At 45.8% G+C, this 27,017-nt stretch overlaps 1 protein-coding gene and 1 long non-coding RNA gene across 2 annotated transcripts in view; one reads left to right on the top strand and one right to left on the bottom strand.

Moving 5' to 3' along the window:
- Positions 1-9,629: 9,629 nt before the first annotated feature.
- On the top strand, positions 9,630-15,581 carry LOC136792906 (uncharacterized). Its single transcript, XR_010837503.1, has 3 exons — positions 9,630-9,732; positions 12,544-12,621; positions 14,862-15,581. It is a non-coding gene; the product is annotated as an uncharacterized lncRNA (long non-coding RNA).
- The window catches only part of RDH10 (retinol dehydrogenase 10), a 26,489-nt gene continuing 13,230 nt past the window's right edge, over positions 13,759-27,017 (bottom strand). Inside the window, exons 3-6 of the mRNA XM_059042949.2 lie at positions 17,183-17,281; positions 15,827-15,972; positions 14,118-14,249; positions 13,759-14,012 (exon numbers count right to left, since the gene is read on the bottom strand). Of these exons, the coding sequence (XP_058898932.1) occupies positions 13,889-14,012; positions 14,118-14,249; positions 15,827-15,972; positions 17,183-17,281 (501 nt within the window). The 3' untranslated portion in view covers positions 13,759-13,888. The remainder of the gene's footprint in view (positions 14,013-14,117; positions 14,250-15,826; positions 15,973-17,182; positions 17,282-27,017) is intronic.

The following is a 27,017-nucleotide window of genomic DNA, read 5'->3' as shown; positions in this document are numbered from 1 at the left end:
TGTCGTAACACGCATAGCACATTCGTCTGTTGATCGAAATTTATATTGTCTCCACCTTGTGACTATTGTGAACAGTGCTGCGATGAACATTCATGTGTCAGCTTTTGTTTAAATACCTATTTCTAATTCTTATTGGTATATACCTAGGAGTGGAATTGCTGGGTCATATGGTAGTTCTGTGTTTAACTTTTTGAGGATCTACCAAACTGTTTTCCACAGCAGCTGCACAATTTTACATTCCCACCAGCAATGTACGAGTGTACCAGTTTTCCCACATCCTCGCCAACATTCATTTTCTGTTGTTGTTGCTGTTGTTTTTCGGTATGTGCGCCTCTCACTGCTGTGGCCCCTCCCGTTGCGGAGCACAGGCTCCGGACGCGCAGGCGCAGAGGCCACGGCTCACGGGCCCAGCCGACGCGCAGGCGCAGCGGCCATGGCTCACGGGCCCAGCTGCTCCGCGTCACGTGGGATCCTCCCGGACCGGAGCACGAACCCGCGTCCCCTGTATCGGCAGGCGGACTCTCAACCACTGCGCCACCAGGGAAGCCCTGTTGTTGTTGTTTTTTAATTATTATGATAGCCATTCTAGGGGATGTGGAGTGGTAGCTTCTTACAGTTTTTTGTTTTTTTTTTCTTACAGTTTTGATTGGCGTTTCTCTAATGACTAATGACATTGAACATCTCATGTGCTTGTTTGGCCATCTGTAGATCTTTGGAGAAATGTCTATTCAACTTCTTTGTTCATGTTTTAATTGGGCTGTTTGGTTTTTTACAATTGAGTTGCACGTGTTCTTTCCAAAATTTTTTTTTTGGCTGCGCCGTGAAGCATGCGGGATTTCTTTCCCCGATCAGGGATCGGACCCATTCCCCCTGCAGTAGAAGCGTGGAGTCTTAACCACTGGGCTGCTAGGGAAGCCCTTCCATGAACATTTTCTGAGCACAGATTGTGTACGACGCATGGGTAACGGCATTTGGGAGGAGAAATGCAAAGATGAATATGGTAAGATCCCTGCGTTTTAGTTGCTTTCAGCAGAGATGCAAACAGTGAGTTCCCCTAGCACAGACCTGGCACTCTGAGAGTTCAGCACAGGGAGGGAGACTGCACTTCTGGTGGAGCAATTTTGGGGCCCGTGGAAGGAGTAAGCCTGGGACCCCATGTTGGAAGTGGGAAAATGGTAGGAATGGCCTGGCCAAAGCTTAAAGAGCCCTAGGGAGATGGGAAACCCAGGAGAATGTTGGGAATGGAGGCGGGGGTGGGGTGGGAAACAGGTGTGGGGCGGATGCAGGAATGAGATGATAAGCAATTAAAAACTGATGAGATAAAGCTGCAGAATAACAGCAACAACAAAGTGAATGGGAAGTTTCATCTGAGCGTTTTAAGGGCCCAGAACCTCAGCAGCGACCTGCCAGGAACTGTCCCCTAGATGCAGCAACAGAGAAGTTGTACCAGTTTGTGGTGTGGCCTCTATTACTCAGGTGTGTGTGAGTGTGGCTGAGAGAAGTTGGCCTGAAGACCTTGGAGCCCAGAGGTGTCCTGTTTCCTGCTAGGTGACATCTCCGTTTGCACCTGGACCACTCTGCAGAGCCTGGGACAACTGGTGGCCTGCCCCCTGCCCTTGGGGTCCTCACTCGGTTTGTCTGAGCCCCCGGCTGGCTCTGCAGGTTCCCCGCCAGGGCCTTAGCCTCGTAGTTTCGGGTCCTGCCTCAGGTCATTTCCAACTGAGGTGAACTCTTGGGAAAAGTCATTGTGGTTCCCATTACTTTCCACCCCAGGCCAGTCAGAGAGCTGGCTTCCAACTGGGTAAGCTGTTTCCTCAGTTTGGGAAGGAAAACAAGTGTTCAAAAGCAATAGCTCATGTGCCGTGAAGGCCTACTGGATGCAAACCCCCGGAGGAAACCAAGATTCACCCCTGATTCACGGAGAGCACTGGTCCGGCCAGGATCAAACACACGGAGGTGTAAACAGCAGCCAAATTCCCAGGGTTGCTCAGAAGCGGCTTCCCCTCAGGACTGAGGGGTGTTCATGGTGTGCTGGGAACAGTCTCTGGCAGCGGAGCGCTTTTCTAGGAGCATCTCAGGAGACTCGTGGGGAAATGGTGCTGCATTTCCCATGGGCATGCTTGATATTATGAGTGGGGCGCAGCCTGGGAGCCGGAGAAGCCGCAGAAAGCCAGAGGAGCCAGCAGCAGTGCTGGTCACTTAGAAAGTACACCTGGCAACCGTTTTTGCGGTGCTCCTAGGGAAATCACTTCAGCTGGGTGTCCGGCCTTTGATCCCCTGAGGATGTGTGTCCTGGTCACCCCTTGCATCCTAAGTGTCCGGCATGTGGCATCAGCTTGCAGCGTTTGCCCTGTGATTTGAAACGCTGAGAGAGTGTTTGCCCTCTATCGTCACAGGCAAGGAGGACGTCAGGTAAGGAGACCGTCTGCTATGGCTACTTATGGATGGAATGTTGCCTTCTCAATAGTGGCCCCAAAGGCCAGGCCATTCAAGTGGTTTTTTCGTTTGTCGGTTTGTTTGTTTTGTTTTTAATCGTAGTAAAATACACATAATGTACAATTTACCATTTTGACCCTTTGAAGTTTACGCTTCAACAGGGTTAAGTATATTCACATTTTGGGGCGATCAATCTCTAGAACTTTTCTGTCTTGCAAAACTGAAACTCTGTACCCATTAAACAATAATTCCCCATTTCCCGTCCCCCCTCCTGGCCCCTCAACCAGCCCCTAACAACCACCATTCTACTTTCCTGTTGCTATGAATTTGACTACCGTAGGTACCTCATAGGAGCAGAGTCATACAGTATTTGTCCTTTTGTGACTGGTTGATTTCACTCAGCACCGTGATCTCAAGGTTCATCCCTGTTGTAGTATGTCTCAGAATTTCTTTTCTTTCCAAGGCTGAATACTATTCCATTGTATGTCTGTACCACGTTTTGTTTATCCATTCATCTGTCAATGGACGTGTGAGTGTCCTGCACCTTTTGGGCTATCGTGAATAGTGAAGCTACGAACACGGGTTACAAATACCTCTTCATGACCCTGTTTTTAATTGTTTTGGATATATACCCAGAAGCAGAATTGCTGGATTACATGAAAATTCTATTTTTAATTTTTTGAGGTACCACTGTACTTCTTCCATAGTGGCTGCACCATTTTACATTCCTACCAACAGCACACAAGGGTTCCAGTCTTTGAAATAGCTGCTCTTCTAAGACTGAAGTGTGTTCTTTAAATAGCTCTCTGTTGAAGCTGGACACAGAAACTTTCTCTTCTCCTTTCCTTTTTCATCTTCCTGCCTCCCAAACTGTAAATGGTTCGACTGCAGATGAATCTGATTTTAGGGGTCTGATACAATGAGAAAATACTAGAAACCCTAAGGCTGATTAAGGAATCTGTCTCAGCCTATGAGCCTCCACTGCCAGGGGGAGCCAAGTAGACTGGCCTGGGGGATCCTGCAGTTGTGTGCAGTTTTCTCTAGTCCATCATAACCACCTCACTGTTCCCTCTTTAGCTGACACTTAACTGATCTTTGAAGTTACTCGATTTTTTTCTTCCATCCATAAAATACTACGTCTTCCCTTCTAAGATAAATCATTTCAAATGGACATTTATTCATTGAGAATAGGCCAGAAGTACCCAAATTGCACACACTTTTTATTCTGTGGCTCACTGAGCTGAAACCTAGAGGTGCGAATGAAACTCATTCCCCAAAACTCCGTCCCAGAGAGGGGAACTGCGCCAGTCTGTCTTCTCCAGAATGTGCTGTGTTGCATCTGGAGCAGGTAAGGAGGGATGGTTTCTGGGCTTTCAGCTGGCTGTGGGAAGGTCTTCAGGGACGGACTCCAGGTGGTGGTGGAGCAGGAAGTTGGAGCAGCTGGAGGAACTGTGGTTAAGGAATCTCCCCCAGGGCCGCAGGTTTTGCTTCATCTAGTTCTTTCCGTGACAGCCGGATTCATTTCTTCTCTCCCTGGCCAGGTTCCGAGTTTCCTGGATCGCAGTCCTGGAGGGCCTCCCTCTGCTTCAGGAATGCTGAGGGCAGCGGGTTGGGCTCCAGAGGCTGTCATGAGAAAAGCATCTTTAGGTCCCCTCCCGGGGATGTTGCAAAGACCCTTTAGCATCCATCCTGCTGTAAAGCCCAGAAAATCTGACAATGCCATTGCCGAAGTCACAGCAAAGCAAGGAGAAAATGAAAGGCAGAGTCTGGACGATAGAAGCTTCTAGTTATTCTTTCTTCTTCTTCTTCTTCTTTTTCTTCTTTTCCTCAAAGGATAAGCTTTCCATGGTCACTTCACGCCAGAAGAAATGGTGTATTAGGAGTCCGATTCAACTTCTCTGTGTCTGTGTCAATGCTTGTCTTTTTCAAAACGTGGCTAACTTTTGTTTTTCTCTCTTGACTTTCCAAGACTGGTGAGATACTCAGAGGGGTTGGAAGGACCAGCATCTGTGGAACAGCATCTGTAGCTCCCTTACAAACTTTTCTGGTCTTCAGAAGCTTGCATACAGGTGAGGTTGATTGGAATAAAGTCAACAAGGGCATGTGAGTAGAAAATTCCTTTGTCCCTCAGAGTGCAACAGAGCAGAAAAAAAGTTCCTTTAGTGCACAGAAGACTTGGGAAAGTTCCATTTTATTTCACAGATGAGACGGCCACCAGGTAATATGTGAAAAGCACCAAGGTCATTCAGGTCAGCATTAATTGAGCATCTAACTGTATGCTTGGCTCTATTTGAGGTGCAAGGACTAGGATGGTGGAGAAGAATAAACAGGACTCTTGTCCTCAGATGTACAAATAATTGCAAAACAACTTGTGGTATAATAAAAAGATAATATGTATATTTGTCCTTTGACCCCACTTCCTGGCATAGAGTTCCTAAAACCCTTGGAATTTCAAGAGTGAAGGAAGTGTCTTTTGTTATTCATAACAAGCCCCTTTCAACCAAACCTGAGTTTATGCTAATGAGGTGACAGAGGTTGGCAGCTATATAGTTTCAAGGAGTGGGCTGGCCTTGCTTCGAGGGTTGGAATTTTCAACTGCCATCTGTCTCACTTCCAACCTCTAGGGTAGGAAGAGGGGATGGAGATTGGGTTCATTCATCAGTGGCCCATGATTTAGTCAATCTCGCCTACGTAATAAAACCATCATTTAAAAAATATTTTTTTTTCCTTTGGCCACGCCCCGCATCCTGAGGGATCTTATAGTTCCCTGACCAGGATAGAACCCTGCCCCGTGCAGTGGAAGCACAGGGTCCTAACCACTGGACTGCCAAGGAATTCTTCAAACCACCATAAAAATTCTTGAGCTACGAGATTTGGAGAGCCTTCAGGTAGGCACACACATTGAGGCGCTGGGAGGGTAATGTGTCTGGAGAGGGCGCGGAAGGCCTGTGCCGCCTTCCCCGCCCCCTCCTTGATCTGTGTACCTCTTCATTTGGCTGTTGATTCGTACCCTTTATAATAAACTGTAATCTTAAGTACAGGGTTTACCCATGTTCTGAGTTGTTCTAGAGAATTAGCAAACCTGAGGCGGTGTTGTGGGAACCCCCAAATTTGGAGTCAGCTGGACAGATGTGTGGGTAGTCTGGGGCCCCCATTTGCAGCTGGCATCTGAAGCGGGTGCAGTCCTGTGAGACTGAGCCCTTAGCCTGTGGGGTCTGTGCCAATGCTGAATGGTGTCAGCACTGAAATTGAACTGTAGGACACCCGGCTGGGGTCAGAGAGTGAGAACTGTTGTTGGAAAAACCAAACGGTATTATAAACAAGGTCTCTGTTCTCACCACCACCGCCATCACTATCGTTACCGTTAGGCTGGGCCCTATGACATTGCCTTTGGCTGTATGTAGGTCAAAACTAATTGAGTCACAGTGAGTTCATATAATTCAACCTAATGCCTTTTCTTCAGCATTTATAATTGACAGTAGGCACGGTACCGAGTGCTTTATGTGTGTCCTCTTGAATATTCCTCACAATACTCCTGAGATAGGTACTGCCATTATTCCCAGTTTAGACATGAGGAGACTGAGACTTCCGGAAGTTAAGAAAAAGGTTGAGGATAAATGGCTAGGGAGGGGTAGGGCTGGGTTTGAGCTGAGGCCGTGCCTGTCAGCAGACTCTGCGTTCCTCTCCTAGGACTGCCTTAACAGAGTATCACAAACTGGATGCTTTTTTTTTTTTTTTTTTTTTAAATCTTAGGAGCCGGAGTAAATTTGAATATAGTTCACATGTTAAAAGAATAAACCTATGATGAGTACATTTCTTTGTGTACCAAATGAAAAAATATACAATGCAGTGAGACTCTAATACATATACAAAGCAATTTTTTGTGCATTTTTGATCAAGAGGTTTATATTCTATATTAAATCAGAAGATAAAAGAAGCCATATATAGTTTGTGTGTGTGTGTGTGTGTGTGGTACGCGGGCCTCTCACTGTCGTGGCCTCTCCTGCTGCGGAGCACAGGCTCCGGTCGCGCAGGCTCAGCGGCCATGGCTCACGGGCCCAGCCGCTCCGCGGCATGTGGGATCTTCCCGGACCGGGGCACGAACCCGCGTCCCCTGCATCGGCAGGCGGACTCTCAACCACTGCGCCACCAGGGAAGCCCCATATATAGTTTTTGATAAATGTATTCTCTCACAGTTCCAGAGGCTAAAAATCAGAAATCAAGGTGTCGGCAGGGTTGATTCCTTTTTGGAGGCTCTGAGGGAGAATCTGCTCCTTGCCTCTTCCTAGCTGCTGTCCTTGCTGGCCATCCTTGACGCTCCCTGGCTTGTAGCTGCCCTCCTCCCCTCTCTACCTCTGTCAGCACATGGTTTTCTCACTGTGTGTTTCCATCTTTCTTTGAAGGACTCCAGTGATTGGGCTTAGGGTCCCCCACCCCCCATGCAATATGACCTTATCATGACTACATCTGTGAAGTCCCTATTTCCAAATACCGTCACATTTACAGGATCTGGGGGTTAGGACTTCAGGACCTTAGCTTTTCGGGAGGTAGGGGGGACACATTTTGACACAAAATGTTGAGCTCAGATGGGAACTCCATGGCTTCAGGTTGCTGTGTGCCTGTGTTGGGGTCAGGCTCCCAACATGCCCATTGGCCTCCTGGACCCCGCGTGCCCTACACACAGGGCCAGGCTAGCTGGGGTGACAGCAGAGGGCTGGGATGGAGGGGCCAGGCTCCTCTTCTGCGGGGGAGGGGAGACCTCCCAAGTGCAGTCCAGGTGGACCACCCAGGACGTGTGGGCAAGGCAAGGGGGCATTTTTCATGGCTGCTATGACCACACATCTCTCCCTGCAGCATGGTTTAAATCACCTGGACAGGAAAACCTAAAACTTGGAATCTGGGCTGAAGGTGCTTTGTTTTGCTTGCTAATCAATTCTCTTGCTTTTGGCTAGTGGTTAGAAAGGTTTCAACACTTGACCGCTGAAAAGCTTGTTAGAAGCTCCTGGAAGACATCTTGGAAATACTCTACAGAAATGGAGCAAGTTAAATGAGAAATAGTTACCTAGCAAGTAGGATTCATGACTGCACGTTCTCAGTGCTTGCCCAAAGAGAACATAGGGAAAATGTGTTAAGTGCTGTTGTATCATAGGACATGTGAGGCCCAGGAAGAGCCATAATAAATAGTACGTAGGGGGCTACCCTGGTGGCGCAGTGGTTGGGAGTCCGCCTGCCGATGCAGGGGACACGGGTTCGTGCCCCGGTCCGGGAGGATCCCGCGTGCCGCGGAGCGGCTGGGCCCGTGAGCCGTGGCCGCTGAGCCTGCGCGTCCGGAGCCTGTGCTCCGCAACGGGAGAGGCCACAGCAGTGAGAGGCCCACGTACCGCAAAAAAAAAAAAAAAGGACGTAGGACTGTGGTCCCACACGGCTCTGCCTTGCCTTTTCCTGGGAGATCTGGGGAGTGCTCGGATGTCCATCTTGACCTGGGGATCTGCCCGGAGCAGTTCTTGGCTGAGAGTTTAGTACTTGAGGGAACCAGATAGGAGCCTGTCTCGTTGAGCAGACTGATAGAAGCTGGTTCTGTCCCATCTTTCTGGCACGTCCCAAGGAGTTCATCTGAACTAACGTGTGTCCATTTGGTGATACTTGAAAAGCATTTGGTTTTCCCCAGGGTTCTCAGGAAACACGGCCTCCAACATTTAGCAAGTCATGCTTCTGAGGCCAAGCAAAGACCACTGTCAAATGTTGAAGTCTCCAGGCTTCACTTAGGAAGAAATTCTACTTTGGTTATTTTTATTTTTATTTTTTTTTGTGGTATGTGGTTCTCTCACTGTTGTGGCCTCACCCCTTGCGGAGCGCAGGCTCCAGACGCACAGGCTCAGTGGCCATGACTCACAGGCCCAGCCGCTCCACGGCACGTGGGATCCTCCCGGACCGGGGCACGAACCCGTGTCCCCTGCATTGGCAGGCGGACTCTCAACCACTGCGCCACCAGGGAAGCCCTACTTTGGTTATTTTAACAATGGCTTCAGTTACTAGGAACCCACGTGCCTGGATAGATAGACCCCTTGGGCTATCTACTGACACTACCCTTCACCTTTTGGGCCTCTGCCCCAGGGCTGGCCACACAGACTCTTTTTCTTGGGCCAGACTGAGGTTTCTTAAACGTGAGACTCAGACTGGAGAGTAGGCCCAGGCAGAGGAGATCATTGTTTCTCGTCTGGTTTTTCCTCGGGAGGAGGAAGTACCCCTCCGAACTTTGCTCAGACGTCACCCATTATGACTTTCCCTTCAGCTGCCCCCTCCTGTTCCCCAGGTTTTGAGCAGCGGACCTTCTCATTCTGCACGTCCCTGCTCCCAGTTTCCTTGAGTCCACAGTCCTAGCACCCACCTCTCTCCTGAGGCCCAGGTCTAATGTCCCCGTGTCTGCCGGGGACTGATTGTCATTGCGAATGCAACATTTCTTACACTGACCGTTTGTTCTGCGGCTACCACTTAAAAACGACCTGGCTCTCTCCGTCTGACTTACTTCACTTAGTACGATAATCTCCAGGTCCTATAGTCACTATCTTGTAATAAACTGTAATGGAAAAGAACACGAAGAAGAATATATATAGGTATGTATAACTGAGTCACCGTGCCGTACGCCTGAAACTAACACAACACTGTAAATCAACTATACTTCAATTAAAAACCTTTTTTTAAGTTAAAACAAGAACAAAAACCCAAACCATTGACGACCTGGCCCTTGACGAGAGAGGCTTCAGTCACTCAAGCTTAAGTTAGATCTCACGGGCCATCAGCTGTTCGGCCTTGCAGGGCTCTTCTCCCTCCTGAATTCTGTCTTCTTTTCCAGTCTCACCGCCAGGCTGGCACACAGGCCTGTCACTGCTGAGCTGCAGGAGCTTCCCTCCTGACCGCTCTCCTGGCTCGCGGTGACTCCAAATTGTTACGGCAGCTTGATTGGTGCTTTTAAGCTCGCAACTCTGTGCTCCTGTCGCTTTCCTGCTAAGAAACCTCCCAGGGCGTCCCTCTTCTCCATCAAATGAAGCACCCATTCCTCCTCCTGGAATGAAGGCTCTTTGCAAAACGGGCCTTTTGTCGGGGATGCATGGCATTCCCCCTTTGCGTGTTCTGTTTCAGGCACAAGGACCATCGTCGTTTGTCAACCTCTGGGCCTTCCCTCTTTCTCTTCTTCCTGCCACACCGCGCCGCATGTGGGATCTTAGTTCCCCGACCAGGGATTGAACCTGTGCCCCCTGCAGTGGAAGCGTGGAGTTTTAACCACTGGACCCCCAGGTAAGTCAGTCCCCGGGCCTTTCCTGATAATCCATTCTTTGCAATGCCCAACCTCTCATCCTCATCTCCATCTGTTTCATCACCAAGCTTCAAGGCTTATCTTAGTTGCCTCCTGACCTGGCTGAAACCTCATCACGCTTCTGAGGCTTCATCTGTGGCATATGCACAGAAAGGTACTTGTATTTGAACTTGTGATTTGCATGCTACTTGAGTCCCTGGCCCCAGTAGATGCCTGGTGTATCAAACTGAGTGTGGGCAAATACTGACTCCATGCTCCCTGGCCCCGTGTCCCAGACACTTCTGGCCCATTACAGCCTTGCTTTCTCTCCTCCTTTTAAAAAATTTTTATTTATTTATTTTTGGCCGCATTGAGTCTTCGTTGCTGCGCGCGGGCTTTCTCTAGTTGCGGCGAGCAGGGGCTACTCTTTGTTGCGGTGCACAGGCTTCTCATTGTGCTGGCTTCTCTTGTTGCAGAGCACAGGCTCTAGTCTCGTGGGCTTCAGTAGCTACGGTGCACAGGCTCAGTAGTTGTGGCACACGGGCTCAGTTGCTCTGCGGCATGTGGGATCTTCCCGGACCAGGGCTCGAACACATGTCCCCTGCATTGGCAGGCAGATTTTTTGTTTGTTTTGGTTTTTTTTGTGGTACGTGGGCCTCTCGCTGTTGTGGCCTCTCCCGTTGCGGAGCACAGGCTCCGGACGCGCAGGCTCAGTGGCCATGGCTCACGGGCCCAGCCGCTCCGCGGCACGTGGGATCTTCCCGGATCAGGGCACAAACCCGTGTCCCCTGAATCGGCAGGCGGACTCTCAACCACTGCGCCATCAGGGAAGCCCCCTCTCCTCTTTCTAATCAGACACAGGCAATAAATTTGACACGGAAGGAACTACCCTCCTCCCCCAACCCTCACTAATTTTATGTTTTGTTGGAGGCAAAAGCAAATTTCCAAGATTCAAGTCAATACCAATTTCGAATTATTTCTGCCAGTTGGAAAAGAAAACTTTGAAAAATACATGTGACTTTTTTTTCCAACTTGGGAAAAAATCTGAAAGCTATAGCCTTTCAAGGAAACAGGATACTTTAAAAAAAAAAAAAAACCACCAGCCTGGCTTTATGTAGTTCAATCCTGTCAAGCTAATCTAATCTTTTGTGACAAAGCAACAGACCTGGTAGATCAAGGGGGAAAACAATAGTTGGAATTTGTCTTTGCTGCCTTCAAAACTTTTGATGCCTGAGCCCCAAGATGAGAGAGAGGCAGTTCTAGCTGGGGAACAGAAGTGGCCTCTTTAGGGGGTCAGCCTTGAGCCCAGTGGTCCTGAACATCGCCTAGAAGGGCCAACTGACAGAAAAAGGGAACATATTCAAAGTCAGCATTAATCTCAAGGTGGGGTCGGGGTCGTCAATGAATAATCAGCAAGAAAAGTAACACTGGCAATTACTTAAATGATCAACACAAGGGTGCAGGCTTGACTAGAAGAGAGTTCCCGTTTGGGAAAAGCCACATCATCAATACAGCTTTAGGCTAAGAACAGGAGACTGGCATGAAGGTACATAACACGTAGGAATCCTGCAGTCCTAAATTTGCATTAACTGTGTCCCCTTCCAAACTCCACGGCTAAAGATGGGAAAGAGAATTTGGACAACATTCAAGGGAGAGCCACAGAGGTGATTCAACTAAGGCTGGGACATGGGAATTGAAGACTTCTACCAAAAAGTTAAATGAATTTGGTCTATTGAATTTAGAGATGGACAGCCTTGTAAGGACAGTGACAAACAAGAATAGAAATAGGTTTAAGTTATAACACATGAGAATAAAATTAAATGTAAAGAAGACTTTCCTGGGGCTTCCCTGGTGGCGCAGTGGTTGAGAATCCGCCCGCCGATGCAGGGGACGCGGGTTCGTGCCCCGGTCCGGGAGGATCCCACGTGCCGCGGAGCGGCTGGGGCCCGTGAGCCATGGCCGCTGAGCCTGCGCGTCCGGAGCCTGTGCTCTGCAGCGGGAGAGGCCGCAACAGTGAGAGGCCCGCGTACCGCAAAAAAAAAAAAAGAAGGAGACTTTCCTTAGTCAGGATTGTTAAGTGGGTTGTTAAGGTAGAACAGATCTCTGTAGGATGGTTGGAGGGTGCTAGGGGTTTACTGATGGGCAGACCCAGAGAACCCCTGAAAAGAAGTCTCCACCCCACACTGTTATGAGGTTACTTCAAAGTACAGTTGACCCTTGAACAACACAGGTCTGAAATGCACAGGTCCACATATATGTGAAGTTTTTTCAGTAGTAAATACTACGGTACTACACAATCCAAGGTTGGCTGAATCAGCAGATGGGGAATTGCGGTTAAGGAGGAACCACGGATACGGGGGGCTGACTGTAAGTTACACATGGATTTCTGACTACACAGAAGTCGGGCCTCTGACCCCCGTGTTGTTCAAGGGTCAACTGTTCTTAACATCCAAAGTGTAAAATAAGAGGCGGCCAGTGCCTCAGGTGTTATAATGGCTTCAGGTTTAGTTGTCATTTATAAAAAGAAATTCTTCAAACACAGAATGAATCTGTTCCTTAAGACCAGTGTTGGGGACACTAGCGGTGAGCCAGCACGATCCTGTAAGTGGAAACAGTGCAGATTTGAGCTGTGGTGCAGCCAGACAACACACAGGTAACGGGATTCTTTCTATCCTCCCACTTGCACTATCAACAAGCTCCTGATAAAGTCTCTAATCTAAGAAGATGGTAACATTGGAAATTTGAGTGTAGGGCACCCAAAGCTATCAGTGTCTGTTCCTGAACACTGTCCCGTTCAAACACTTCTCTTTAAGGTGTGCTATGGCATGGAGAGAAAAAAGAAGACAATGTCCCTGCAACACTGCTGATAATAATCACACAGTCATTTGTATGTAAGTTTTCTTTAAATTTAATCAGTCCTTTATAAAATTTCCCAATTAATTAGTAAAAGATGGCTTATTTTAATAGCCTAAAACATTGGTCACTATTTAAAACAGGACATTCTAAAAAAAAAAGCAATCACATAATAGTTTATAGTAATTTACAAGTGGATGGTATACATTTAGATACAGAGGTAGAAGTTCACTTTTACAACGTTTCACTAATACACATTTACCAAATTCAAGGCACAAAATAGTTTGCTTTACAAAAAAATACTGTAAAAATGTCATTTGCTGTTCTACAATGTGAATAAGACTTTCAAAAGAATCTTTACACCCTTCCATATGTACTCCATAGTATACGATTTTTTTCCCCCTTGCTAATCATAGTTGGCACAAAAATGGGGACGTTTTTCAATGCAGAAGTTCCCATTTTTAGAAACTGTTTCTTTGCAGAGCTGCTATGTATTCTAGATCAAAGTCCATCCAAAGAAATGAAACATAGCAACTTCCTGAGGAAAGGGCACTTTCTGTATGCAGCAAAATTCATAGGTAGAAAATGTATGATCTTTTTTTGGATAAATAGGTCTCCAGGGGAATAGATACTTAAGGAAAGATCTCAGAGACTCATTTTAAAATTCGACTAACACTGTAGTCGTTATGACTTTAACAAAGAGATCTGATCACCTTTACTGTAACAATCAGACATCATCATCTACTTCCAATTGATAGAGATTTCAAAATGCCATTTTAAAAGAGCTGTACATACAAACACAATGAAAGAGCCACACAGGCTTTGCAAAACTGAAACTTCGACAACATGAGAAAATATAGCACTATCAGTCCTTGAAGTTGCAAGGGTGTCAATTGGCTAGAGATTAATTACAAGAATTAATAAACTCTATGGGAATTGAGAAAAACCACACACATGAAAACACACTGTCGTTATCATCTCGAGACTTCCTGCTCATTCAGAAAAAATAATGGTAGCCTGGAGACATCACACAGCGCTTGTCTAAAAGATAAGATTGGTTTTAGGGTTCTGCCTGAAAAGGACCCCATTGGCAACAACTTAAGCTCACTTACGCTGATCACATTTTCCAAGCACTCTAGTCGGTTAATTTACACTTTATTTTTTTTTAAAGTTGATTTGAAAAAAAAAAAAAAAAAAGTCAATGCGGATTTAGAATCCAGAGAGTATCAGTCATGCTGATGTGGGTCGCACTGAGATATCTTGATCGTCTCCTGGTAGAAATGATATTCCATACGAAAAAGATCCTTAGATTTCGTTTTTTGCTTCGTTATTGTTTGTGGCTTGTTTTCTCTGAGCGATAAAGGGGTACATACACTTGTCCGCTCCTAGGAACCGATACATACACACAACTGCTTCGAAAGGGAGGATGCTGAAAAGGAAGAGTCACAGTTAGCCACCGTGAGGCGTGGCGTGTTCCTCACGTTACGGGCCAGACGGGGAAGACCTGCCGAGGAGGGGGCCCCCTCACACTTACCTCTTCATGAAAGTCACGATGTACATGAGGCGGGGGGTGCAGATCATGGGCTGGTCGGTGAGGATGGCCTTCATAGCCTGCTTCACGCAGTAATCGGGCTTCAGAGGGGGCAGGAAAGGCTCAATTTCTTTCCTGAGAGTCACACATTCGAAAGACGAAATTAAGAATCAACACAAAATAGGGAAGACTGGAAATACACATGAAAACATGAAGGATGACGTCATCTGAGCAACAGGCTTTGGAATTCGTTTGTTTACTTCGTTGTGCTTTTTCTCTATTTTCTAAATTTATTTTCTAAATTTTCCTACTATGAACACATTTTATTTGCACAGCCTGGAAAACAAGTTAAAAAAAAAAAAGCAGAATTGGTCTGCTTTTCTGTAAAGTGAGAAAGTCGTGTTTTCAAAATGCCTTGAAATGTATTTCAAATTACTTTTTTCTTTGACAATTGAAAAAGGCGAGGGTGTCCGGCATAACAGACGCTAAACCCACACAAGATGCCAAACTTTTACGTATTAAGTGTAGTTCAAATGATGGTGTGTAAACACCAACATAACCTTCCTGAGTGAAATATAAGTCAGCTGTGTGCTTCCCCGGGTGCCCGGGGAGGGAAAGCCATGGCATTTTCTCCGGGGGTCTCTGAAATGAAGCGTACAGAGACATCCTACCTTCAGCTGAATTCATCCAGGCACCCACTGAAATAATGTAATTTATTCTTTTTACTTTTCATCGTTCCCCCCACAGCCCTGGACACCTGCTGGGATGCTAAACAGGAAACAGAGCTCCTCAGACCCGTAGCAACCCGTTCCTAAGTCCGCAAGAGGCAAAAAGCAAACACCCCACCCACACACGGGAAAAGAGGCAGGGCTGAGTCCGCTCCTGGTCCAGACTTGGAGTCAGTCTGAGATGGAAATGACTCAAATCACCTCCACCTGTTCACAGCGGGGCCAGGTTCAGGATGTGTCAAGATCGGCCCTGACCCACGGGGAACTCGTTTGGTTCTCTTGCTTTGCCTGTCAAATTCGTCCAAGCAAAGATCTCACAGTCAGCATGTCTGTACAAGTGTCCTCTTGAGGAGTCACAGCTTTGTTTACTCCACTTAGCTCAAGTCAGATGTAACCTGACATGGCTATTCCCACGTGCCTCCCCCTTCCCAAGTGTGGTGGTGTTTCATTTCATGTCTAGAAAATCTCAACGTTTCTTCTCATTCTGTCAGAGTGAATCTAGCTACATACACTCTCTGCAAAAAGGAAGCTCCCAAACCTGGGGTGTCTCATTCAAGGGTCCTTTTGGAAGAAAGCCCACCCTCTTCTATGGCATTCTATGGCAATGACATTGTTTCATATCCAAACCAAAGTCGCATTTATGTACTAACATTAATATTAAAGAAAGAAAATCGCTCCTAAAGAAGTAGCTTCTAAGGAAAATCCTGAGTGTTTTGCTCCTTGAAGGCGCGGAGAAGCCGTTTCCTACTGATGCTCGTAGGCCACCTTCTGTGAGCTAATACCAGTCCTTGCTTGTCAATCTTACACGCCTCAACTCTACAGACCCTGACCCACGAAAGCTACAAACGAACTGCCAAATGGCAGATATTGAAGTGCAAGGTGGATTATGGCTGGAGATCTGATTGGTTCCACATATTCTCCCAAGACGGAAAGATGATTTGTTAGAACCGCTTCTTATCAGTATTAAGGCGGGTCCTTACTGACCTGATTCGGCAGCCCCTGAACATGCCAGTGTCTACCAGGTAAGGGCAAACCAGCGTGGTTTTAATTCCATCCTTCTCCGCAGCCTTTAACTCATGGCTCAGGGATTCATGAAAACCCACGACTCCAAATTTACTGGCGCAGTAATCCTGAGGCAGAGGAGGAAGGGCAGAAATACTCAGTGCGTGTGCGCATCCCGGGCCAATCCCAAGCTGCCCTGGTCCCGTGACTCCGGTTACACGCTTGATATAAAAGGTTACAGGTGACTAAGCAAAGAAAAGGAGAGCATTTTAAAAGACAGATATCTGATGTGGTTTGGTGCAGAAATAATATTTTCAAAGTAACAGCAGAAACAGATGAACACTTTTTGCCACATCAACGAAGTATCAGATTACTTTGGGGAAGTTACCACAAAGGACTCTATGAAAGCTAACAAGCTGGAGTTAAAAATGGAGAGAGGCTCACTTTGAAGTGTCTGGAAAATTTACAAATGGTCTCTTGTTCAGTAAAGGAGACTGAAAAACCAGTTTGTTTAAATTAATGCTAGGAGAACAAAGGCGAGTTTAGCTGGGGTTATAAGCTGTTATGATCCAGTTTTCTTTTTAGGGCCAAGTGAAAATGGAAATGATCACTCTACCTTGTAAAGTTAAACTAAAACTTAACCTAAGGACTCACGGTATAGAAAGAAAGTTCTTCTCCATTACCCAGCTTTAAAATTAGGAGCTGAAATGTAGCATGCAGAAGCCGTCTCTTCTGCATCCTTTTGCATATTTGCATGGGATGATGTTTTCAATTTTCCTCTACAGGCACCCATGGGACAAACAGCACAGAGCAATATCCATATACACGCTTTGTAATTTGAATTTGGTGAAGAACAGGGTCTGATTAAGCCCAGTTCTACAGACTTACGGTGCAGACACCTCACATCAGCCCTAACCATCTCATCTGATGAGCTAACACAAGATAGCTCGCTTTTGGCAAGTTGACCAAAACAGAATGTCAACCTTTGGCCTCATTTATCTGTTCCCTGTGGCACTGCCACCACCCTCCCGCTTCCTCCTGACCCAGTGCCTTCACACTATCGTCAAGCAAAACTGCTGATGAGAATGGGGCCGTGCTGAGGGCGGGCCCACCTACTTCTGCGGCCGCTGCTACTTTGTCCAACTAGTATAAGTGACTTTACGGCAGAGGATGCAGAGCCACGTGGGTTGCCGGGTAGCGTTCCACAAGCAGCACACAGGTAGCGGGCTTTCACGGCCTTTCAGGAATACGCCGGCAGCAGGCACCCTGCCTAGGACTTTGGTGTATTCCTCACGAGATAAACCCACAGAAAGAAGGAAATGCTTTATAATGACAAACCTCAACTCCAGCAGTACTGAACAGTCCCAAGGAACTTGCAACTGTCACAATATGACCGTGATTAATCTCCAGCATGGTAGGAAGAAAAGCCTTAGTGGTCTGAAAGAAAAGGAAGATTCAAGCTTTAGAACCGACATTATGGGTTTCACCTAAAACAACAACAACAGCGAAAAACAAACGAAAACCCCACAAACCCAAGATCACGAAACAAAGTTTTACCCACATAATGTTACATTTCCCAATCTGTTTGAAAATATTTTACATTTATCAAAAAGAGAAGATCCTTTAGGCGTCTGGCTCACTTAGCACCGTATCATTGGCATGGCAGGCCTGTTACAAGCCGTGACCAACAAGACGGTAACACAAGAGCTTTCGGGGACAATGTCCAGAGATGAAAAGAAAGCCATTAGGAGAAGGCTCTTTATCACCTTTCAAGGGATAGTTATCTGCTAATCTAAACTACTCCCAGGTCAGAGATCTTTTCATGCTCCTGACACTTCAGTGCAGCACCTTATGGTCTGTGAGGGACCTCCCGCTTACCCACGAGTAGAAGCCTCGTGTAATGTTTACCTCATGGCTGTGTCTACACAGCAACAGACCCATGAACGAAGAGATATTCCAGCAGCATCTTCCAGCATCCAAGCTATATTATCAAAGTATGCTCACAGGGGTTAAAGCATTTTAGGTGTAAAAAAGGAGGGTAAAGTACAGAATCATTTTAATGAAAAATGTGTCCTAACACTAACTCTGCTGTGACAATTTATAGCATTTGAATGACCACACTCCACTGTGGGGTTTACTGGGGGGTGACTTCCCCACGGAGGCAGGTGACTGGCCACTCAGGGCACAGAGCACGTGGCAGAAGCTCCAGGGCAGTCAGTGGACCCAAAAGGCGGCATCGATTTCTCATTCACTGAACTTCTCTTTTCTCTCTAGCTTTCTTGCCTTCCAGATGCAAGGCTGTATTTTTTTTTTTAATTACTTCAAATTGCTTAAGATGATCTATTAACTACTCCACCAGGCTCCCAACAGTTTTATAACCCGCTTCTTAAAAGAAAGCAGCAAAGAGCAATCTGTCCACTGCTGAGTTATATCCCACTACCAACACAGCTTCCCATGATTTATGAAGTTAAAAAAACCCAAACACTAACCAGTGGACTTAAAGGAGAGTTGTATTCCCTTCTCAGAGGATTTCCCAGCTAAGAGATCACTGAATTTTTGCACACATATTTTTTTTTCGTTTTGATAGCTTCTGCATGTACAAGACCAAACAGTCATTCCATTAATTTTGAAATGTTTCCATGTCCCAATCCATGATGCATTCAGTTGCCAGATGGATCTTTGTGAACTACCCCAAGGTCTTTCCCAGTCTGACTCCTGATCATCACATAACCCCCTGGCCCCCACTTATATCCACGTGTCTGGGCCTCCTCACTGCTGTTACCTGTGTCACGCTTATTCTCACCTGTAAGGTTTTTACCCATGAACTCAACTCTTCTCTGACAATCTACCCCGATGCCCTCCTATATAATTCAAAGTGTAATATTCATCACATATTTACATAGCCTCTCATGCTTTTCAAAGTGCTTTCTGTTAATTATGTCACCAGAGTCTCTCAATAATTCTCTATCACAGGTAGTTACGGTATTAAGCCTTTATCTAATACTATTCTATTCACCTTGACTTTGTCCATATTTCTTTAAGACATATAATCAGTATCATTCACTGTAACATATAATTATGTTCTGCGGTGCTTTGTTTTGTTTTGTCCTTTCAGTCTACAGCACCTGGAAACTTCAGGCTTTATAGCTTATATATGGGGGACAGAATTACAATACAGTAACATCACAAGGAAGCTTATCTATTCCAATCTAAACTACAGAACACATCCTTAAGTAATCATGCCTAGAAGTCTTCTTTTACGTATCTGATTATAATTAACTGTTCCTCAATTAGCTAAAAAGTATAAAATTTAGTCTTGACATTATCCAGACACCACTTCTAAGTTTTAAAAGTTTGCCCTAGTCTTGAAAGAGAGGGATAGATGTAGTATGAAGGTCTTATTTTTAAGTTAAGTAAGTAGAAGGACTCAAGAGTACATCCTAAGAAATTACACACAGTACAGAATACCAGTAGGAATTTTCTACTTGGTTACCTGACAAACCCTAATCGCTGACCATGCTCCTTCCCAGCCTGTTTCCACACTAACTCTACCCAGTGGCCAGCCCTGACTAGAAACCCAGACACCCAGTGGGCTGGCTCTAATGACTTCTCCATGTTCGTGTTCCACGTTGGTGCCTGCAGGTGTTAAATGACTAATCCAGATCCCTAGCACATATGAAGGTATGCGATAGAAGATTACCAAATTCCTCACTGTTTTGATTTTATTTTTTTAAGCCTTTATTGAATTTGTTACAATATTGCTTCTGTTTTATGTTTTGGTCTTTTGGCTGCAAGGCACTTGGGATCTTAGCTCCCGGACCAGGGATCGAACCCACACCCCCTGCATTGGAAGGCAAAGTCTCAACCACAGCACTGCCAGGGAATTCCCTCCTCACTCTTTTTAAGTTTAATTTCTTGCAACGTTCTGAAACGGATTCATGTCCCCTCCTGACCTGGCTGAATCAGCTTATTCATTCAACAAGTATTTCCTGAACACCTACTACATGCAGGTCTTGTATTATGATCTGGCCAAGCGATGACAGGTAACATAGGAGCAGGTCTCATTCCCGTCTCTAAGCAGAATTTATCCTCACCACCATCTAACTGTGTTACATCAAATATATAACAAACGTTTTAGTTTATCCTTTACAAAAGCAGGGTGCTATAGCTACATATTCTAAAAGCTGTGATTTGGGCCTGCTTCCCTCCCTTCACCCCCCACCAAAGTCGTTTGGAGGGACATTTAAGCTACTGGTTTTGCACTTAAAGGAAATAAGAAAAAAAGAGAGAAACAAAAGAATCCAAATATAGCTATGTGGCTAAAGTCTTTTCCAACTGTGGGTTGTAAACATACTTTTTAGGGAAATAGGCTTCACTTTAAGCTGCTGCTAGTAAAGTGTGGCACAGGTCTCTTTTAGTATGAAGCTTTCTTTTAAGAGGGAGGGGTTGGTTTTTTTAAAGAAGGGCTGTGGCAGGTCAACACTTCTTATAAAATCTGTGCCTCCTGCCTCATCCAGGACAAATGTGGCCTTCTGTAGAAACAAAATCCAGCGTGCCACTGTGCTTTCTACATGCCAAGACAAAGGTCTATGCTCTTTATTTAGAAAGGCTCACCACTTACACGTCTACTGCTACAGTTACTACAACTACCAGCAATGTCGGAAACACCAGACAAGGTGCTGAGGAAACTGGGAGGGGAGGTAAAAGCCATCCAAGGGCCGGGCGGCCTTGGGACCCCGAGTGGTTGCCTTCCAAAGCTGGTGGCCACCACTCAGCTCCTACTGGATGCCAGGCGAAGGCAAGCCTGGGGGAAGAGCGTTCATACCAGGGACACTCAGGTTTCCTTTCAAACCCGAGTTTGCAGGGCTCAGGCTGGAGCCTGATCCACGTGACTGAGCACCGAGGCTGTTAATCATTTCCTTTGCTGACTGAGTGGAGGCGAGCAATTACCGCCTGGGCCTTCTTTCCACAACCAAACCCCTGCCTTGTGTCTGGGGCACATTACCAAGTAAACTTTGATCAACACGAAGTCTAGTCCTTACGTTATGAGAAAAAGTGCTGTAAATGGGTGGTGAGAAAGCATCGTGATCTCGGGAACTTTCCCGAGTAACCCGACGAGTTTTCTTTTCTAATTACTCTTGCCCTCAACAGTCTGGTGGGTGACATGTGAGATAGCACAGCACAATCTGTCCTTGACACAGTTTGACAGCACAAAGAAATCTGGCACTTTGTGATGAATTATTAATGTGCACAAATATTGTAGCGCGTATTAAATGGGGACCAGCAAGAGGTGAAGTGCCAGTTGCCATGACACCAGTCAGTTCAAGCTCAGGTTCGTGATCTTTGTCTCAGACTCGTTAGAAGAACATAACGAGCAAATCTGCAGCACACACCCAAATGGCCTGAGTGTAAATCCACGCACGTGCTGCCGACAGGGAATCTGAGAGGGGCAACTCCCCCGAACACCCCGGTGTTCGTAAGGACGAATTATCCAGATCGGGAGTTACCAGCTAGTAAAGGGATCGCTAAAGGAAGTACATTTGATCAGTCACCAGAGTTAGCTGGGCCCAGCAGTGGGTGGCAAGGTTAGCTAGATGTTTAGTCTAAGTCAGAGAACCGCACTCTGAGCTCTGTCCTCTTATTCAAATGTCTGAGACACAGGGGAGGACATCTAGATCGTCATCAGGAAAATGTGGTTGACTCTTGACCTGGTGGGGGGCGTCTCAGAGTCAGCCACCAATTTGTATGTTCAGTGAGACAATTTAGAATTGGAAGGGACCCAGGGATTATTTTATCTGCAAAAGAGAAAACTCTTTCAGTAATGGATCCTGGCTAAAAAGTGTGATGATAGACCTTTGATTACCTGTGATTAATTTTATCACAAGACTCCAATACCATAAGCTGCCAAGCTGACAGGGTTGCTAAGTGACTAAAAAGAAAAGAAAGGAAGGAAGGAAGGAAGGAAGGAAGGAAGGAAGAGGATATTCAAACAGACACTGACATTCCTACGAAACATGTTCCACAAGTTTAGTATCTCCATAGCTCCTCGGGGTTCCTCTTCAAAGCACTGGGCACTTTGAAAGATAACTGTAAAGGTCATATTTATAATATAAACAAGAACTTCTTAAACAGAAGTGTGACTGGACATAGACGTGACATGTCATATCTGGAGAGATCTTTGAATGTTAGGTTTACGCCAAATTAACTCCCAACAGCCCCGACCCTCCAGATCATTCTTGGCGCTCTTAATGACAGACTGCAATGCAGAGCCTGCAGCTGCACTGTCAGGACAAATTAACCTAAAGTTAAACAAAAGAGAACGTGAAGAAATGTGGTATCTGGCAAAGGCCAACTTTTGAAATTTCAAGATTGATGACATTTTAAAGGTATAGGTAAAACACTCAAGAATGTTTTCCATATTTGCAAGCTATTCAAGGTTAATGGATACTAAGGGAAAAGCAAAGTTAATTTCTCACAGTTGGGAAAAGGCCTCAAACTCTATTTTTGTGCATTTGCATGACTGTCCTGTGGTCAATTCAAGAAAAGGTATCTTTTTAAAAGAATCATTTTGAAGTGTTTCTCTCATGTGAATGTCCAAGAAACAGAAAACTTTCATTTCTAAAGGGGACCAAAACTTGTATTACAATGGGAAAAGGCTTAACGCCGTAAGCACATATACAGTACAGTTTTCTGATGTATTTATGTTTAAGGATTTTCAGAATCTCCAAATAGCAGCAATATATATGATCTGGAAAAAATACAATGACGACTCCATGGAACAAAGACCGTTTAACTGGACATCCCTGTGGTACCCCTCCAAACGGTTTAGCGACTCTCCTTGGTGTTTTGCTGTTTCCGCCTGCCGCTGTGAGAGTAACTTATCTTTATCGGAATCAGAGAGGGACATACTGCTTATTTACAAGGCTAAAATGACATCTGGTGGCACTCTTCTATGAAAATTCAGTCACTTCTCCTGGAAAACGATGATTCAAGAGTACAAACTACTGAAGGTGCTGAAAATACAGGGAACTGGGTTTAAAAGGCCATTTAATAGGGTTAATCATCAGTGTGCTCAAAGAGTAAAAAAAGGGGGACATACTCCCAAGCTAATCTGGGAAAGGAACCCATGGCTAAGTATTCTTTTTTTTTTTTTTTTTTTTTTTTTTCGGTATGCGGGCCTCTCACTGTTGTGGCCTCTCCCGTTGCGGAGCACAGGCTCCGGACGCGCAGGCCCAGCGGCCATGGCTCACGGGCCCAGCCGCTCCGCGGCACGTGGGATCTTCCCGGACCAGGGCACGAACCCGTGTCCCCTGCATCGGCAGGCGGATTCTCAACCACTGCGCCACCAGGGAAGCCCCAGTATTCTTAATCCAGTAGATTTACAGGTATCTGCTTAATCAACGTGCTGAGCACCAAACTCTAGAAACTTCACTGTGACCACAGAAAGTGTAACTTGAAATCTTTCGTTACAAAACTGTCTTCAGCTAGGAAGTAAAACCCAAATCTGTATTTGCTAGCAATATACTGACTCTAAACACTTTAGTTGCAGTGGACAGCACAAATTCTGAAATTCATGTAATTCGATGACGGCTTGTTTTTTTTTCTTCTTTCCTATTCGGGTGTGTTTGTAGAGACAAGAAAGGTCTCCAGACAAATTGTGCACCAGAGCCAGCCCCAAGATGCTGAAACCTGGAACAACTCTCAGACTTAACAAAATGTTCATCAAAATCTCTACCTGCCTGACACAAGATGTTCTCTCTTTAGCTATAGAGAAGAATATGTCATAAACATCGAATTCATATCAATGTTACATCTACTGTCCTTTTTGTTATTATTCTGAGGCCACAGGGATTGGTTTAACATTTAGAGGCATCAGCAGTTAATACTTAACACACATGCACGAGTATACTCCTACAGTTGCCTTGCAACCAAGAAGCTGATAAAAGAGTGAGGCTTTTCAAATGAACACCTAGATGATGACACCATTAAGTTATTCAGCAAAAATAAATGCTTCATTAACTTGCCTTCCCACTGTTAAAACATGGGATGGATCTACCCCAAGGCAGCAACTCAGATATCAACATTCCCTGACACTTCGGAGTTCCCTGTGCAGAAATACCAGAAAGGAGGGGACTTAAAACTCAATCTGTCTGGAAAGTACACTGGCCTTTAGAGTCCAGAAACCACATGGTCCTGACTGTCAATCACTTAACCTTCCTTGTTACTTGACCTCTCTTGGCTTAACTCATTTGTGAGACAAAAAGATCTCCAAGGTTTCTTAGCTCAAAAACGTTACGACGGCTTATATCCAATAATTCATCCTTTCGATTCTTACCACACGTTCAATACACAAGTCGTGACACAGAGGTATTAGTTGCCTAAGACTTTCATAAATGACTCAATAAGGTATCAACTCCATTAGTGCAGTTGCCAGCATCTGGTGAGCAGTAAAAATATCTATTCATTAAACATTTACATGTTGTCATGGCTGTGCCTTTGAAAATAATGTAATGTGAATCCATGCCTCTTACATATTAAAAAAAAAACTACAATCATCATTTTTCCGTCTTTTACTTGAGTCCACGGAAGCTCAACGTTTTAAAAGGAATGATGAATGCTGCGCACTGGTTCTGGAAGGCTGCTTTCCCTGACCCTCCCCCGGGCTGAGTCCTAGATGATCAAAGGAATGTTCCCCAAGCCCCTGACCCGATTTAGTAACTCTTTACAGAATAGTGAAAATAGCCCACAAAATTGCAGCCAAATAGTCTGCTAAACAACAGGTTGTCATTAATTCCTCTGCTTTGCCCCAAACTCGAATCGCACTGCCGAACCTGTGATAAAAACAGACCTTCCACGGGGCAGAGGCTTCGGTTCTGCTCTAGTGACCGGCAACTAGTTCCATGAGGCATAGCCACGTGCGCGCGAGCTCAGCCGCTGCTTAGGCCATCTGAAGTGGCGGGACCCAGCCCGTGCCCAACCCAAATGCCACAGCCCAGCAAGGCCCCCGTGATCCCCTTCCGTCACCCTTCGTGTTTCACGTGTGCAAAGAGTTCAAATTCTTCTCTGCTTTCCAGTGTGCTTACTGTGGAGGCTTTATAGAAAATGAAATCTTTACCTGAACTCCAGATACATAAAATCAAGAGGTTCCTCCTGAAAACTCATTTTATTCTTAGGCCTGCACTATGACAACTTAGAATTTACTCACTGTGTAAGGGGCTCTATGAGATACCTGTACTGTGCTAGGCCTTGTTAAAAAAAACAAAACAAACAAACAAAAACTTCGCAAACCTCTTAAAGACATGTAAGGATTGTAAAAAGCCACCTTTTCTAGAAACCAGTTCTCAGACTACGCTACACATTGGAATTATCCGGGGGAGGTGTTCCTTCTGAGGCCCAGGCACGCCCCCTCTGGGGCCCAATTATACCAGGGAGGGAATCTGGCCCCGGAAGGCGACACTCCCCAGCTGACTCGACTATGCAGCCACGTTTGAGAGCCAGTGTTCTAGAAGAGAGCATCTCAGCCTCAGCCCCATGGACGTTTTACATTGTGGGGACTGTCCTGTGCGTTGTACGGTGTTTAGCAGCATCCCCGGCCTCTACCCACTAGATGCCAGTAATAACCCCACCAGTTCTGACAAGGGGAAATGTCTTCAGATGTGGCCTAATGCCCCTGAGGGGAAAAGAGCCCCATGAGAACCACTCTTTAGAAGGAACGTGAACATTAGCATATGAAGTTCCATAGAGTCCCGTGATGATTTTTTCTAAGCTCTAAGTCTCATATTGTAACGACATTTTCTAGCTTTGCAAGATAGTCTAGGCTTAAAAAAATTTCACAACTTAAATATGGGCTCAAAAGCCCACTGTAGTTTACATGCCAATACCTTCAAACCACCACTCTACCACTAAATTCAGAAATACCACTGAAGGGAGATAATGCTGACCATCTGCAGGGGCTATAGGAGCAGAGAAGCAGGGTGCACAAGAGGCAATGTCTGTGCCCTCCTGCAACTTATTTCCAGGCAGCTGTTTGGTCCTGGGCAGGAAGAACGTATCTCTTCAATGCACAGCCTTGACTCTGTACCGTGATGTTCATGGCTTTGGAAACTCCATCCTGGGCACAGCAACCAAGGGGGATAGTGAGCAAGAGAGCACCTGGGCTCCTCCTTTAACAATGGCCTGGAACCCAAATTAAAAAACAAAAACAACACCTAGACAAGGCGGACCCTAGAGTGCATGGTCTAGTATTTTCCTAGTCTACAAAATTCCTAAAGGGCTAATTAGCTCAGGGAATTTAAAAAAAAAAAAAAAAAAAAAAAGCAGAGAATATTGAGAAAGCGGGAAGGAAAATACGTGCTCAAGAGCCATTCCTCCTCAAACTTTGATGTGCACAAGAATTACCTGGGATCTGAATCAAATGCAGACTCTGACCCAGTAGGTCTGGGAGAGGAGAGGGCCTGAGAGTTTGCTTTTCTAACATGTAGCCTGATGGGGTGATGCTATTGCTGCCATTCTGGACCACAGGCTGAGCATAAGGTGGTAGCCTGAGCCAGGTAATGTCTACTCTAAACCTCAAGTGGCTTCAGATCAATTTCTCCTAGAAATGCAGCAAATAAGGGCAGACTAATTTCTCTGCCCTCTATCCTACCCGTGTTCTCTGAACCAGAGTATTTATTGGGGGTTGAGAGGCCCCATTCTCCACTCCCCACATCCTTTCCCCAGTAATGTTTATCAGACAAATGCCAGTTCAAATAGATGTCAAGATCCCTGGGAGCTTTGTATGGACAACTACGGGAGTTTACAGGCTGACTGTATGTATATTTGCCTTGGATCCATTTTTAGCACTAGCAAGCCCCTCTGCTGTGGTTTGAATGTTTGTGTCCCTCCAAAATTCATGTTGAAACCTAATGCCCAATGTGATGTTGTTAGGTCAGGAGGGTGGAGGCCTCATGAATGGGATAAGTGCCCTTATAAAAGAGACCCCAGAGAGATCCCTCACCCCCTTCCACCGTGTGAGGTTACAGCAAAGACGGCTGTCTACAAACCAGGGAGTGGGTCCTCACCAGACACCACATCTCCTGGAGCCTTGACCTTCGACTTTCAGCCTCCAGAATTGCGAGCAATAAATTCCTGTAGTTTATAAGCCACTCAGTCCATGGTATTCTGCTAGAGCTGC

This window comes from Kogia breviceps, chromosome 17 (assembly GCF_026419965.1).
Source record: "Kogia breviceps isolate mKogBre1 chromosome 17, mKogBre1 haplotype 1, whole genome shotgun sequence".
NCBI classification, from domain to species: Eukaryota; Metazoa; Chordata; class Mammalia; order Artiodactyla; family Physeteridae; genus Kogia; species Kogia breviceps.
The sequence above is the reverse complement of the archived record's forward strand: the minus strand, read 5'-3'. Positions and strand labels throughout refer to the sequence as shown.